Genomic DNA, 17,071 nt, shown 5'->3' on the forward strand with positions numbered 1-17,071 from the left:
GAGCAAGTTTGACAAAAGATTCTACTGTTCACATCATATATTTAAGAGAATTTCCTAGAGTTTGTCGTGGCAGTTTAGTATAGGATTTTATACGGAACTTACTGAAAAGAGGTACTAGAAACCATGCTAAAATATACTGCGCCGGTACATTTATGTATTCAAGTATGAGTAAAAGCAAATACCTTAAAAATATACTTGAGTAAAATATAAAAATGTACCTTGCTGCCATGAGGAAAAAAAAAATACATTTAATACAAAGAATTGCGGCCACATTGAAAAGTAAAAAAAAATGTACACTAGGAGAATTCATGATTTGACAAGAATAAATTGGTGTTTTTCTTTAGACTAAAGTAATTTCTCTTTTTTTGGTGGGGTGTGTGTGTGTGTGTGTGTGTGTGGGAGGGGGTGGGGGGGGTCTACCACTTGATTCTCATCAGATTCTGACTTTACTCTCCGTTTTTTCCCCCCCTCTTCCTTTTCAGTGTGGGACTATTACAATTTCATACTTTACAAGTGCATGTGCAACAATAAAATAAAAATATAATAATAATAATAATAATAATAGTAAACTGCAAACACAAATGGCACAGTTGAGTGGATGCAGACTGTAATAACAGTTTCTGGGCACTTTTTAAAAATATATTTTTTCTCGTCAGTAATGGATTGCAGTTCAAATATAGCAAAGTAGAAAACATTCAGTATTTCTAACAAAACCAACTTAAGTCAATTACAAATTTAAAAAATGTCTTCAAACACAAAAACGCCACACAAAGAACTACTCGATTGCAGTAATATACATACAAGTAGAGTAATTTGTCACTTTGCACCTCTGGTTTCAAAATGTATTCATAAAAGATTGGTTCGTGAAAATTCTGAAAATTACTACATGTATAAAAGCAGTCTACACAAATAGTCATTCTTCCCATCAAGTGGCCCATTTTAATCTTCGCCTTCTGCGTATACAAACTCGTCTGGATATTTATCAGCTTTCAGCTGTTCATCTCCAAGCACCTCGACTGCAGCGACTCGGCGAAGGACGCCTGAGTGACGAGCGGTGTCGGCGAGTGACAGAAAGTACATAAAGCGCCAAATGAGGTCAACGGCCCCCTAACCACAGGGTCAACAAGCAGGATCAAAGTCGGCGAGGGTTAAGTAAAACTGTCGTCAAATTGCGGGCAGGGGGCTCGGTAATACCCGACCCGAAAAACATGCTTAGGTCACGGGCCTTGAGTCTGGTGTTGGGTTACCGCAGCAGGTATGTTAATGTAAGCACAAGCATTCCAGTTGAACACTTTTTTTACACCTTAAATGGTGAATGCACAAAGTAAAAGACACTTACAAGGTTAGCACAATGTTTAGTCCCCCCCCCCCCCCCCCCCCCCCCCCCCCCCCCCCCAGGCCCCCCTTCTAACATGGACTTTGCAGTGGATATCAAACACTAAAGGTATTCATCCATCACCATCCCGTCATTACCTGTGATCGAATTTAAAACAACCATGTCTTACAAAATATAAAGGATGCTTCAGTAAGATTCTGTACTACATTGGCAGGAAATCAAAGGCTAGATACACACTAGGAGCGAGAAAGGGAAAGGCAACAGTAAGGTCCGCACCTTGAACTTTGGAGCACCGTTTGGTACATTTTCGGTATGCGTTTTCAAAATGATCTCTTTATTTTTCTGGTCAGCAAACGCTGATTTTGAATTGTATTGAGTCAAATAACATACCAGTTAACCGTTAATTAAACAATTTCCAAGAGGAAATAAATCTTATTTGAGTATTTCTTACTCAATAAACTTCACAGCATTTAAATCAATATCAAATCGAAAACCGACCTAAAGAATGAAAATCAAATTGAATCGTAACCTAAAGAATTGATGTGGCGAATAAAATCATAGTTGGACTAAATTCATTTAAGCTCATATAACAACACATTCTTCTTGCTGTACACACGTTTGTTCTAGTGGTCCTCGCTGTATACGAGGTGATAAAATTCTGCGATTGTCACTTCAGCCAATAGAGGCTGCTGCTGCTGCTGTATGGACATAAAAAAAAGAAAAAAAAAAGGGCCTTTTGCTTTTAAAGCGTCACTTCAACCATCAAGTTCGGAGGTGTTTTAATGATAAGTATAATTGCATATGCCTTTATCATTGTTGGTTCTTAAGGAGCCACAATAAAAATCCCATGCAACTGTTGTACTGGAGCAATGTCTTAATGCAAGTTTTATTTAGAGAAATATAATTGTAGATGCACATCAAATATGAACTAAATGATCTATTTATAGGGGAAGGACAACAAAAAGCTTGTCGCAAAAGTTCAGTGTGGGGTGGAAGAGCAATTTTTCACTGACCAAACGTTTTTGCTGCACTCACAGATTGGGAGCATTTTCATTTCTGAGCAAAAGCCAAAATGTGGTGATGTTTGAGGTACTGTAAATGGAAGGTGATGCCACGCAAAGTAACGGCTGATACACACTACAAACAATGTGGCTTCCTGCAGAGCGGAAAAGGGAAACGCGAGGCAAATGTGTGAGTGGAAAAAAAAGAAGAAGAAAAAAGGTATTTTGTTGTTAAAGAACATTTCTCTGTTTATCCCTATGAAACAAATTGTGTAGTCAGTTTATATTTATTCTAAAATGAATGAATTATTTATGCTTTGTAATAAAGGTCAGCATTTGTTGTACTGTGACTTTCTGAGTCATTTGACTACATTGGTCAAATTCAGTGGAATGGTTTTATGTCAACGACTCATTGATGGCGCAGGTGGGGGAGCACGTGTTTTTTTGACGACCATAAATGTCACGTACTTTCAATAGTCATGAAACAATGAGAAATATACCAACAACTTTACTCTTTCTGATTTCTATTTCCATTCAAAATCAAATCAATTATACAATAGGAACAGCAGGATTTTTAGAGAGGAAGGACGCACGCGCGCACACAAAATGAAGGCCACTACTGCATGTGATTTTTTTTTGGTTTACACATTTGAAGACATTGTGAGAGTGATGTGGTTTCGAGTGAAAGGGAAGTCAACGCTGACTGTTGAAACTCTACAACAATGAAAAAAAATATGTCATAAAACCTATGAATTGAACGGGACTTCAACCATATGTATGATGACATATTACTGTTTAAAGAGAACTTGTTGGAATCTGGAACAAACAATCTGTTCGCTTCGAATGCAGTTGTGTAAGCACGACAATGCAGAGGAAACAAAAAAGCTCCTCCCTGACTGAACCTGCACATAAAACCACAAAGGTAGTTTTTCTTCTCATTTGTAAGGTCGCTAGTTTCGGGCTAAAGGGAAACAGCCGCAGCTTCCGTACGGGTTACAGGACAATATTTCCAAGCAACGCTCTTTTTAAGTCGCAGAAAAATTAGCTGACCATAGAGTGACTTTAGTCTAGATTCAGTCAAGTGATATTTTTCAGTCAAATGTCAGACAGACGACATTAAATATTAGGTCATTTATTGTGAAATTTTCTTTTGCTTTTTGACATTTGTTGCGCCCACCTTGTTCGATGTTAACCAGTGAGGGAATACAGTTTTGCTCATTTCCAAGGTTTGCCACGGACACTTGTGTCTGTAAAAGTCAAGTCCAACTAAACAAGGGTAGTACACAAGCACAATGATGACACTGTGAGTGTGTTTGTACTAGATCAGCTACGGGAAATATCAGCGATAAACTATTTGATATTAATCCCGTTTTGTTTTTGTTTGTTTTTTTAATGACGTGGGAAAATCTTTTTGGGGAATGTTTTGAACTCCTGTTTTAATGTCAGCGTTGAGTAATGGTGCCCGGACGAGTTGCGCCATAGCGCGGATGTAGCGTGACTTCTCACAGCTGACATCACTTTGTTGTTCTGAACAAACTGGCCGAATCAGCAGCGCCTCCAAGTACTCCATTGTGGCTCAACTGCTTCAAGACACGACTCATCGATAATCAATTAAAACACAATCGCCCAACAGTCAGTTATTTGATGAATTGTTTATCATGCCCATCTATAAAAATCCCACACATCATATGATCACATCAAGTGGAACAGTATTTTAAATGATAGTGAATTTATGAGGGCAAAAGTGTCACGATGCTAAAAAGCATAATTAGTTGATGTGTACGTGTATCAAGCTCTGTTGACAAATACTTTCTCAACTATGGACTACTGTGTCACCTTCTATCGGTACATTTTTATGACATACATATTTATTCACAGAATGCGTTATCCCTGTGTTTTTGTGAGGGGCCGTACTTCCTGTGCACCTGTGCTAGTATTTCCTGTCAGAATGCCCCCAGCCCATACCCTCGCTGTAAAACCGCATCCTTCGCACACACAGTCACAAATATTCGTAAAGCGCACGTAAAGAGACTCAGCAATGTATAGGCGTGCTGGGGGATCTGGTGTGGGGGGGATCTGGTGTCGGGGGGGATTTAATAGGGGCCTCTCCACATTGTGTCATTGATAGATGTGATAAAGGTTGTGCTTGTGTGCGTCACTCCTAGATGTGTGAGGGTCTCTGGGACAGAAGGGCGTTTGGACTCGATGTGTTCTGTTCCTGGGTGTGTTGGTAAGTCTGCGAGTAGTGGCCATTGCTCTGCTGGTAATAGTTGAACAATTTTCTGGCAAACACTGGCTCCACCTAAAAGGAAATTACGTGTGAAACATGTTGGTTACTGCTGACTTATTTCTACATGCAGATAAGCAGGGGTCTTGAAAGGGCTGGTGTACCGTTTTCCCGTCAGCGGCCATTACAGTTTTTATAAAGTCCTTCAAGCGCCAAACTAGATTTATGAAAAAATATGATGGAAAAACTGACCAAATGTTTATTGTCCTATACAATGAGCATTTGTGGAATAAATGTTTTTATTACAACAATTCCCCTCAGGTTTTATTTGTTTGGTGAATTGCAAGGTCGGGACCAAATCAAATGTACATTAATCTAAATAGAAATGGTAAAGGTTTGAATTCAGACAACCAATACCTTGGCTCATGTAAATTCATATTTTGAGTTCAAAATAACAGTAGGATTGATATTGATGAGGAAACTCGGTACACGAGAAGATACTACGAATGGTCTTTTGTTGTTTTTGTTACCTGGATTGTTTTGTACGTTAGTTTTACAGCTATGGACAAGACGTTTTTGCTGAACGGTAAATTTGCCATTCAGCAAAAACTTCAGAATCATTAATAATTCTATTCTTTCAAACCAGACCGTTGTCAGGAGCATAATGCAAATATTGCTAGAATATTTTCACAAACTGCTCATGTGATTTTGAATACTTGTAAGCGTAGTCGTGCATGAGTACCTGAGCTGTGATCATCTTTCTTGGACGCTGTGGGTTGGGGTACTCGTCTCCAAAACAAAGAACCACCTGGTGTTTCGGCACATGTCGTCCATTTTGGGCAAAATCTTGAAGCTCTGAGGGGACGGACATAATAGGTTATCACATAACTCATTCTTAGGCAGTGTTGGGAAGCAAAATACGAGTACATCGTTTTTTTGCACTTAAGTAGATTTTTCAGGTCCTTGTACTTTACTTGAGCGTTAATGTTTCTGACGACTTTTTACTTTTACTTATTACATTTGAACACAGGTAGCTGTACTGTATACTCCTTACTTTTTCAAAATAGGGTCGTTGCTTTTTTCAACTCACGCGGATGACGACACGACTTAAGAAAACGTAAATAGAAAGTGCTTAGGTCAACTGCGGTTGAGGTCTTAATTAGGTAAGCTATTCACATCTATGACCTGATTCAAGAATTATTGTGCCAGCCTGAAACCTTCTGGGCATTGAAAAATTATGCGTAATCTGAAAATGGTGAAGTGTATTTTTATTTATCATTAGCTAATTTGGCATTTCTTGTTAGTCAGTTCACAACGTTAGCAAAACGATGGGACGACACTTTGATAGCATAAAAGCCTGACATAGCCTAGCCTAAAAGCCCGAGATAGCCTAGCCTAAAAACCTGAGATAGCCTAGCTTGACCACTTGCTAGCTCTTGGTTTTAAAAATGAATGTTGAATCTTTACTTCAACATTTGTTTTTCTTTTTTTTTTCTTTTTTTTTTTTTTACAAAAGTATGTGTACTTCTTAAGTAAAGAGTGTGCATATTTTTTACACCTCTGCTAATAGGAACATTAGAAAACCAATTACACACAGTTCAAAATGTCACAGGGGGAAAAAAAACTACATTTCCCCCTCGTGACATGTTCTTTGTCAGACAATTTATCTGAAAGCCTCTCGTGAGTTTAGTGAAAATATGTTGGCATGAAACTGCACAGAAAAAAAAAAAACACATTAGCCGTGTTAGCGGTTAACAACGAGGCGCGGGTGGCCCCATGATAAAGATGCGAGTTCCATCATCACTAACAGGGGCTTACCCACCTAAAGAGCACCTGAAGTAGGCCTTCTGCATCTTCAGCATCAGCAGGAATCTTTGCACTGCCAGCAAATAGCTGAAGGGACCATTCAACTAGCAGTTACTCTAGCCATAGGATAAGAAAAATAAAAACTAAGCAGCCTTTACAAAAAGCTTCTGTTTTACTTTATTTTTAGTACCTGTGTCTTAAGCCTTCGACACAAAGCGACTGCTAAAAATGACATCTGTTATTTAGCGCATGGCCGCCGTTTAGCACGTGGCGAGTAAACTAGTATTAGCTTTTTTGTCCACAAAGAGAGATTCATTTCTCAACTCTGTAGCACTGTGCTGCCACCTGGATAGTATTGGATACCACTTGCCAGGGATTTGGGGGACATTTAATTGAATTCATTATACGCTCTAATATCACTCAAGGGAAAAGTCAAACTCACAACATTATAAAATAATATTTTGGAAACGTTTTACGATGTCATCAATGTTTGTCTTCTCACCAAAATGTGTCATCTTTGAAAAAATAAGATAGGATAACCTTTATTAGTCCCACAAAGGGGAAATTTACCTGCCACTCAAAAACTTCAGAGAGAAAGTTGCATACAACAAATTAAAGCAACCTTGCAACCTTATAAAGAATTCACAATTTCCTAACTACAGATGTTATATTAAGAATAAGTGACCCTAAACCAGCATTTGTTGTACCTGTGTCTAAGACACATTGTGAACAAATTGATAATATTAAGACCTTGCATATTGCATTGCATCATACTCAGTTTATACATTTTCAAAAGCATCTTTGCACTTACCAATCAGAAATTGCTGAGTATCAAAGAGTTTACACGACATCTCTTTCTCCAGTTTATTGGGTTTATCCACATAGGGAGCAAGGGGTCCCTCCCAGAACACACGGCCTCGGCAAAGGCGCCGGGCGTAAAGGCCGTCGGGCGTCATCCACAGCATCACTCCGCGCTCCAGGATATCAGGAAGCCTCTCGGCACCCTGCCTTTGAGACTCGGGGAACGGCAACGGAAAGAGAACGATATCCGCCCCGCTGTGAATCTCTGGGGGGCACGGGGAAGAGGATGTCGGCGAGGGGGAGGAGGAGGAGGAAGGAGGGGTGATGCGACAACCTTCAGGGCTGCTGGTGGTCACCTCCTTCACCAAAGACTCTCTGTAGAATAGGGACACATGCAGGCTGAAATCTGGAGGGAAGAGACATAATGACATGTAGCTTGTATGAGTCCATGTTATTTGATGCCCCAATGTCGAATTTGTCAACCTGTTATGATACTGCTGTCGTCCGTCGTATACAAAGGTTGTTGGGCCTCCGACATGTAGGGGTGGAAGGAGAACGGAAAGCCTGTGAAGATTGAGACACAAGGGCTATCAAATTGATACATTACAGGCACGCCTGTGTACAAATGGAATGCATTCGTACCGTTTTCTGACTGTGGCTCAGGCCAAGCTCGGCTGATTGGCGAAGAGAATTGAGAATATGGGAGCTCTGCGTGCGATCCACAGTGATGTACAGGAGTAACGGGGTGTTGTTCGGGACGTTTGCAATCTCTCCAGTCTCTTATCTCCTGTGAACCCATGTGCGTTTGTACCCTCAGACCAAGAATAAAATCCGTTTGTAAAAATGCACGCACAGGTTGATCTGAGCTGAAAGGCACTTACCTGGCTGAGCAGTGTTGAATATGGAGGAATCATATCAAAGGAATGGGATGCATCTTCTGTAGTGGCGCTCATCTTCGTTCCTGTTACTGTACCTGGGTTAGATTTGCTGATTTGTGAGCCAATAATGCAACAAAATCTTTGACAATTAGGCACTTCAATAAGGTACACTACTTTTCAAAATACTGAAAGAAAAGCAAATGTTTTTGTTTATTACCACAATAACAATGTGCGATTGCCTGGCTCCAGTTGATAGGTTGATCTGGTAGTGGGTTTGGTAAAATATGGCACCTTTAAGCAAATGTACTGCAGCTCCTTACTACGCACCTTTGATTTTCAAAAAGATTTTGAATACGGGAAGGCCCTGAAAATAGTGATTGGTTTGCCCTCAGAATAATCACAACAAAAAGAAACAAAGGAATTTACAGAGGAACTTTGCAGGCCCTAAATATATTTCCATCCATCCATTTTCCGTACCGCTTGTCCTCTCACTTGGGTCGCGGGTGTGCTGGAGCCTATCTCAGCTGACAATGGGCGAGAGGCAGGGTACACCCTGAACCGGTCGCCAGCCAATCGCAGGACACATAGAAACAAACAACCATTCGCACTGACGTTCACACCTACGGACAATTTAGAGTCTTCAATCAACCTACCCTGCATGTTTTTGGGATGTGGGAGGAAACCGGAGAACCCGGAGAAAGCCCACGCAGGCACGGGGGAGAACATGCAAACTCCACACAGCCCAGGCCGGATTTGAACCCGCAACCTCAAAACTGTGATGTGGATGTGCTAAGCAGTGCCACTGTGCCACCCAAAATATATTGAATTTTTGAATGAGTACTTATGTCTAGTAAACGCAAAATTCATATTGCAGTTCTTGTTTTGTGCCTAAATGCAGAGTTGCGCTCGACTGGAGGCGGCACTCTGCACTCTGGTAACTGAAGCCCTCTAAAAAAAGCACAATGTCCTTTTTGGTACAGGCTCTGACTTCCTTTGTGCTTCCTGTCGCAGAGTCGATTGTCAGCCTACACGTTACCTCTTTTGGCCGCTTCTGGAATGATGCTGTAGACTTTGTAAGGCTCCAAGATGTCCAGCTGGGTTCTGTGTGTCAGCTCATCAAAGTCGTTACTTTTGTTGAGGGCGCAGCGAAGCCTGGTTTTCCACGTGGTGTGGTCTGGCTTGTCCACGCCTTCTTTATATTTCCCCTTGAACAAAGCCCACGCCTGGAACAATCACAGAATGAGACAAATTTCATGTTCTTTCATACAAAACATACCAAAACTTTGGGCAGGGAACAGTGACGTTTGCTTCCAACAAGATGGAAGTCAGAGGCGTGACCTTGAAGAGCGCAGCATCCTCCTCTCGGTTATAGTCCTGCTTGCCCGCGTGCTTCCACGGAATCCTGAAGATGGTTTTCTCGTGGTTTTCCCAAACCAGGCCGGGGTATTTCTTGCTGTTAATCTGATCGATCAGCCACTGCCTCAGTTTGCCGTTGCAGCAGCCCGCTGCCGGGCCATTGTGCTCCTCCAAATTCATCTCTGTGGGAGGGAATTGAAACAGAAAATCAGGTTGCGGTATTACTTCCATCTAAGAAGCTAGCTCATATTTTAAACATTTAGTGTAGATTTAGAGTTTTTTTGTACAGTTTGGTGTCAGAATGTCCTTATACTGTACATGAATATCGATGGGTACAGAATAAGAGTATCTGTTCAGGTGATCCAAATTCGGATTGTATGTCCTTGGTGGAGGTTTTTAACTGTTAAGAGCAAAACTCATATTAGAAATGTTGTTTTTCCCTAAAAAATGTTTTTTCACATGTATGTATGTTGTTCCATTATTACTGTATTGTAGCTTGGTCACTTTGTACACTTCCCTTGCTGATTGGTTTTACTGCACAAATGCCACAACTTATATCGCTTATTGACCCGGTGCACATATATGAACTTAATATACATATTTTTATGTTTTCATATTTCACTTAAGTCACACCAACTACGAGCCACAAATTATTATTTTTTTATACTTTGATAATAAAGATTTTTCTGGTTCTAAATTTATGTACAAGATTCTAATGAGCCAGACTAAAAGTGTGTACTTAGTCACTTTTGAAGACGCCATAATGGTAGCTATACACAATGCAGATGTATATTTAATCTAAAATAACTACAAGTTATTTAGCACCAATCAGGCAATTTGAGCCCTATGTATGATGATAAATAATATGATTAAATAGCAATATTTCAAGTAAAAAATGGCTGTTGAAGTTAATTTTTCCTCATGACATAATATGACATACATGGGATACAAAGGGAGTATAGAAAAGCATGAGCAGTGGCTTACCTTTGAGCAGACAAGTTGCCTCACTCTGCAAGGACTCTCTCCTCTTGTGGCGGAATCTTAAATCTTATCATATGTTGATTGGCTGCAGGAAGCAGGGAGGAGCCTGACGTGCAAAGAACTTTGCAAAAGAGATGCTCGGCAGTCAGGTGCATTTCTTGGTCCGACGACGCAACGCCCCCGCTCAAAAGCTGCTGTGCAGCTGTGGAGAGTCCCTCCGCTGGAACACTGACTGCAAGGACACCAATCATGTCGGGGCAAATACAACTACCACGGTGTATATTTCATTTTGAGGATCTGTGTTGTCTCTTGAGAGACATTTTAAAGACAGCTTTTCTCATAGTGTGCACATAGAGTGTGACAAAGGAAAGACTGTCTTGACGTTTTTGTTGTGGCCACACATGACCTCTCAGGCGCATCAGTAAACAGGAAGCGCATCTACAACTTCAGCACACGTCGCAGTCTTATTGCCCCTAACACTTGAAGTCACTCTTTTTATTATTTCCAAATTTGAAGTCAGATTGACATGACACTGGAAAACAAAACGAAAAACAGCGCACACTATGTATAAGTTAGGTCAACAATCAATCAATGATAAAAACAAGTCCTTGGTTTTTGTGTGAGCAATCCAGCTTTTCAGACTTGTGCAGTGCACAGTAGCAAGATGGTGGCCGGAGTCGTAAGAGCGCTCAGATGGCTTCGCGTGGGGTCAATTCCGGGTTTTCCACTTGCTTGTCTTTGACTTTAGAAGATCTGGCAAGCAGCTCTTGAATGTCTGCTTCATCGTTGAACGTTTTGTCCTTATATTCCCTCTGGAGCCACTTCCTGAACTGTAAGAAGTGGGAAATTTTTTTTTTTTTTTTTAGTAAAGCAAAAAAAATAAAAAAGAACCTTACAGCTCAAACACAATTAAAATCACTTTATTTTTCCAATAGGTAATAATTGAAATTGAAATAATCCATTGCAGTGTCAAACTATCACTATCATAACCATTTACAGTATTTTTTAAAAATCATTATTATTATTTTTAAATTAAATTATCTCATATTCATGAACATTCAAGTGTAGAAAAAAAAAAGTTAAATACTGCAATATGACTGCCAAAACATGAAAAACTCTACAAAAACAAAATAAAAGTGAAATTCTTCACACCTGGAAATAGACAAAACAACTGGAAATAGGCATTACATCATAACTGGGCACATGGACCTGCAGTATAAATCAAATGGCAAAGTAACTGACTTCATCGACATGAGTCGTCTGGAACTCCTGGAGTTGGCGCTGGAAGCCCAAGTTCGGGCCAGCGCTGGGCCGGACCACCCTCACAGCAGCCAGAGCCTCCTTCCAGCCAAGTCCTGTCACTGTCATAATGTAGGCGACCACCAGGGTGACGCTGCGGGACACGCCTGCCAGACTGTACCGGAAAGGGGATTGAGCATGCGTGATCAACTTCTCTTCAGTTTTTCCACATACACGACTAAAAAACACCCAATGGGAATAAACATCTTTTATGTAAATATAATGAGTAGTCCTGTTGGTTCTATTTATTTACTATACTCCTTTACGGAAGATTAGCTGGAGACACTTCATCTTATTTTCCAGGGAGCCAAAGGACAAAACAGGACATTTCATTAGGTACGCCTGCACAGACTAATGGGATCAGTACTATTTAGTACGTACGTACTTACTAGTACTAATGAAGAGTGTATTTATATCTGGAGAAAATACTTGGCTCTAGTTGTAGCGGCATGTACAAGCAAATTGTCAGTCTACGGTTGCGACACAATTACTGTAATTTCTCGTGTATAATGCGTACCCATGTTTAATACGCACCGCCAAAGTTGACCTCAAAATTCTGGAAAGCCCTTCTACCCATGTATAATGCATTTTTACAATGCACGATTGTGCTTCTACCTATATGATCAAAACAAAGTATTATCTGTATTTTGTTAGTTTTTTTTCAAAGAATTATTCTGAAGCATGTTATTTGAACATAATCCATTTTTTTTATTTACTTGCTCTTATATTGAAATTCACAGCCCTACTTTTATTATTACTTTTATAGTAAATGAGAAAACACAGTTGTGCTCATATGTTTGATTCCCCAGGCAGAATTTGTCAGATGGGTACAATTCTTGAAAGAAAACATGAAGGACCAGGCAAAACACATTTAATTTTATTTTAATGAAATTCAAATTAAACAGTCAAGCATTTCAGAAAAGCATTATCATTCAACAAAACATAACCATAAAGAAATTAATGATGGTTGTTGTTCAGTCATATAAAAAAAACAAAAACAATATTTCACAAATTCTGCCAGGGTATGTAAACTTATGAGCACAACTGTACATACAGTCATACGTATGTACCCCGGTCATATTGGAATGAAAGTGTAGGCTGCATCTTTTTTATAACCACTAGGTGGCAGTGGCATTTTGCAATGAAAATGTACAGCTTTTTCATAACCACTAGATGGCAGCATATATTTATAAAATGTGAAAAGGGGGGGGGGGGGGGAATGCGCATTATACACGAGAAATGACGCATTATACACGAGAAATGACGCATTATACACGAGAAATGACGGTACTCATGTATGACATCACTGTTTCTGTCTCACCAGTGAACCAAGCAGCCTTCTCCTTTCAGTCGCGACTCGTGCATGAACATGATGCTCTGTTTAAAGTGTTGAGTCCTGTGGAGGGCAAAGAAAAAGTACAGAAAAACAAACGGTCACTCCATGCTTCTCTATTGCCTTTTTTGGACAACCTTCGACGTGGACGTGTTGTTTTGCACTTGATACAACCCGGAAGGATCGGGACGAGGCTGTGTTAAAATTAGCGTCCGATTTCGCATTTCAAACACGGCTCGGAGGTAAATAGCGCAGTAAAAGGTTACAAGAGTATTAGCGTCAGTTCTCAGTGTGTGTGTGTGTGTGTGTGTGTGTGTACTGTAAATGCGTGACATCATGCATGTGTATGTGAAGTTAGTGCATATAAAAAGCTCCACAACAGAGAGCCCTCCTTCCGGCTTTTATTTTTTAATGTCTGATATACAAATCGTTGGGTCTCTGAGTCTGCAGTGCCTGCCCACCCAACAAGTGTGAAACAACCAAGAAAATCTTTTGTTTTCTGCCTAATCCTGAAAAGGCGTGTGAGGAAGCCCACAGTTATGGAAGAAGGGGGATAATTTACATAATAACTGCCCCACAACACCCTAAAAAATAAATATGCTTCAGAGGTTCTATATTGCAACCCTGGTTTTATATAACATAGGAATTGGAAGCATAGTGTTGGTGCTTTATGATCCCCACTATATCTTGAGGCATCTACACGCAATTCCACAGCCTTTTGGGGAATCTCAACTCCTCGGACATTTAACGCCAAAGAAACACCTTTGTTAATGCCTCCGCACGCATTTAAAGGCTGAATGTGAGGACAGTACCTAGTGAGCTTGCGGAGGCATATCATTTCCACGTTTAGCTTGAAGAAACACAACCTGCCGCCCACACCGCACAAACACAAAGCTGTCTTTCTTTCTCTCGTTGTCTTTTAGTGTTGTGCACCGTTTGTGTGTGGAACTTACAGGTTTTGCGTAGGCAGGTCGGCCGCTGAAATGCAAAGATAGGTCATCTCCTGGAGGACAGAGCGTACTAGCTGTTTTAATTAGCACAGCAACAATTAGCATCCGGTGAAAAATGCTAACGATCCGCAATGTTTGCAGCGACAGGAGCCGGCTAGATGCACACAGCAAAGGAAGCAAAAATTTGTCGGCATTCTGTATGCCACTCTGCAGCGGTCCAGCAATGCACCAATAGAAGTACTAATGGCCAATGCGACTTTCTGAACAACCTGACAGACTAGTATGTGCACTCCTGTCTAAAAGGTCGGATAACTCTAGTTCGTAGAACTAGAATGTTCAGTTTAATGGTGTTACCAGGTCCTTGGAACATTTATGTAGCAGCAGCAGCACACGTAACTGCATACGTCGTAATTAACAAAGCACAAAATGTCACATTTAAACACTAATATCCCAGAACTAAGAACTGTTGGTTATGTGTTTGAACTGGGCTAACTAATGTCAAAATGTAGTTTCAGGACCGAAAGAAGACAATGATCATCGGGTAGTACTCTGGAAAAGGAATTAAGATGTGATACACCTTGTCTTTAAGATGTTTAGCAGGGCTTATTATCGGAGTGTATACATATATATATATATATATATATATATATATATACACACACACACACACACAAGCATGCATATATATATATATATATATATATATATATATATATATATATATACACACACACACACAGGCATGCAGAATTTATTTTCATACTGTATCTGTTTGAAACAATTCGCATACCTGGCGCAGCCAACTCAAGAGGAAATTCAAAACAGAACGGGCAAGAGACGTTTCAGCAAGCAAGAACATTGAAAACCCCAGAAGAATCCACATTAGCATATCCAAAACGGAGAGGAAAAATGTAGCTGTAGCTGTATATAGTCAAATTGATTACAAAATATTTAAATCGCCAAAAAGCTCTTGAGAACCCCCTAAAATGTATTTTTTCTCGTCTCTCCCGCTTGATGATCAACTTCCATATCAAATACAGTGTAACAGATAAAATATGTTTTAGAGAAGCTTTTTTTCGGTATGATTTCTTTGATGTCTGTCTGCCTTGTGTCTTTTGCGATTTGTTTTGAAATGCTTTTGAAATCATGTGAAGCACGTTGCGTCATGAAATGCGCAATATAAATACATTTGTCTTCCCTTGCAAATGTTAAAACATTTTGTTTTATCACAGACATGTTTAAAAATAGTATTAATTACGCTCTGAAGTTGCAACATACATGCAAACCTGCTACCTATACCGTTTAGCCGTGGAGGGGAAGAGAAAAAAAAGTGAGCTACATGACTCAGCAGAAACGACATTCTCGACCGAATTGCCTGAGTATGAGGTAAGATAAGCCCCTTTCATGTTTTCATATGATGGTTTATCTATTTTTATAGAAACATTACAAAAAGGTCTGTTTTTTTTTTTAATGTTGGTGCCTAAATTGTTCTCCAATTGTGGAATTATCCTTGTACCGTTTGGGGTAGACATTGGTAACTCTGTTTTTGAGAGTGCCGGGTCTTCTTATGACCCCAATAAATTGATCCTGGGTAAAGTTCCAAAATACACCCTACGGTTGGTGAAAGAGAGCAAAGTGACATTACCTGAAGGATGGGCGCCGCGTTGTCATGGATGGAGAGGATGTGGGTGATGTTGTTCCTGGCTAACTGCTCTCGGTCTCGTGCGTCTAGTATGAACAAAATCATCACAAAATGTACACAATATAACATACGCACGAGATCATAGAATTCATAGCAAGTCATACCTCTGAAATTTCCCAAATATAAGTCAGGCAGGACCTACAGGGGGGGAAGAGGCATGACAGGAAACCATGGTGAAAGGCAACATCACAACAGCTGCCTAATAGCTGATGACCTAACAATAGACAATGACGCCATCAGCAAATAATGACATCGGGTGACTATTTATAAAAACACGTCGAATGTTTCGTTTTTCCACCGAGCATTGGAGGTGTCTCTGTGCCCCCCAAAAAGTGTTCATTAGGAGGCGTTGCTCTTACGTCATGAACGTCCTGTCAACTCGTCGCCTCAAGTGCGAGGAGCACTCACCTTATTGACGCCATTTCCCATGTTCAAAGAAGGCGGACTAAGACAAAAGGGGGTCCGACAGCGTTTCCCACTTACGGGAAACTATTATTGACGCTTGACGGCTTCCCCAGAAAGCACCAACTTTGGTCACATATTCGCCAGTGAGACAGAGAGAGAGAGAGAGAGAGAGAGAGAGAGAGAGAGAGAGAGAGAGATAGTGAGAGACTGAACCAGGCGGGCGAAGGCAGCTTCACTGCTCCTCGCGGTGCATCATGGGACTTGTAGTTCGGACGCCCAACAAGGAAAGTGCCACTTTGCCACGGATGCATGGATGGACGGTACACTATACCACGGAACCGCTGTACGTACAGCTAATAACGAGCCCTGCAAAATGTGGATGGGCTATTATTTGTTTATTGCGCTTATATATTTATATGGACCATGAGGGGTCGGGTGCAGTGCGAGCTGGGCGGTGGCCTTGGCGATCCGGCTACAGAAGCTGGCTCTAGGGACGTGGAATGTCACCTGTCTGGCAGGGAAGGAGCCCGAGCTGGTGTGTGAGGATCGAGACGTTCCGACTAGATATAGTCGGAGTCGCCTCCACGCGCGCCTTGGGCTCTGGTACCAGTCACCTCGAGAGGGGTTGGACTCTCTTCCACTCTGGAGTTGCCCACGGTGAGCGGCGCAGAGCAGCTGTGGGTATACTTATTGCCCCCCGGCTCGGCGCCTGTACATTGGGGTTCAACTCGGTCATCTGGGAGGATCTCAGAGTAGAGTCGCTGCTCCTCCGCATCGAGAGGAGCCAGATGAGGTGGCTGGGGCATCTGATTCGGATGCCTCCCTGGTGAGGTGTTCCGGGCAGGTCCCACAGGAAGGAGACCCCCGGGACGACCCAGGACGCGCTGGAGAGACTACGTCTTTCGGCTGGCCTGGGAACGCCTCGGGATCCCACCGGAAGAGCTGGATGAAGTGGCTGGGGAGAGGGCAGTCTGGGCGTCAGTTCATCTACAAAGA

The 17,071-nt window shown here is 41.2% G+C and overlaps 2 protein-coding genes across 2 annotated transcripts; both read right to left on the minus strand.

The window, feature by feature from the left end:
* Positions 1 to 2,057: 2,057 nt before the first annotated feature.
* irf4a (interferon regulatory factor 4a) lies at positions 2,058 to 10,784 on the minus strand. The gene is given in 10 exon segments (XM_061693204.1): positions 2,058 to 4,639; positions 5,307 to 5,419; positions 7,182 to 7,577; positions 7,655 to 7,735; positions 7,814 to 7,958; positions 8,053 to 8,144; positions 9,086 to 9,272; positions 9,388 to 9,587; positions 10,390 to 10,441; positions 10,443 to 10,784. Coding segments are annotated over 10 exon segments (1,602 nt in total). The 5' UTR covers positions 10,638 to 10,784; the 3' UTR covers positions 2,058 to 4,498.
* Positions 10,785 to 10,866: 82 nt separating this feature from the next.
* Positions 10,867 to 16,946, minus strand: dusp22b (dual specificity phosphatase 22b). The gene is made up of 7 exons (XM_061693223.1): positions 16,079 to 16,946; positions 15,775 to 15,808; positions 15,614 to 15,696; positions 13,972 to 14,021; positions 13,007 to 13,081; positions 11,629 to 11,800; positions 10,867 to 11,216 (listed from the first exon to the last, which is right to left on the minus strand). The coding sequence occupies exons 1-7, from the start codon at positions 16,097 to 16,099 to the stop codon at positions 11,076 to 11,078; spliced, it is 576 nt and encodes a 191-aa protein (XP_061549207.1). The 5' UTR covers positions 16,100 to 16,946; the 3' UTR covers positions 10,867 to 11,075.
* Positions 16,947 to 17,071: the final 125 nt, after the last annotated feature.

This window comes from Phycodurus eques, chromosome 13 (genome assembly GCF_024500275.1).
Source record: "Phycodurus eques isolate BA_2022a chromosome 13, UOR_Pequ_1.1, whole genome shotgun sequence".
Taxonomy (NCBI): Eukaryota; Metazoa; Chordata; class Actinopteri; order Syngnathiformes; family Syngnathidae; genus Phycodurus; species Phycodurus eques.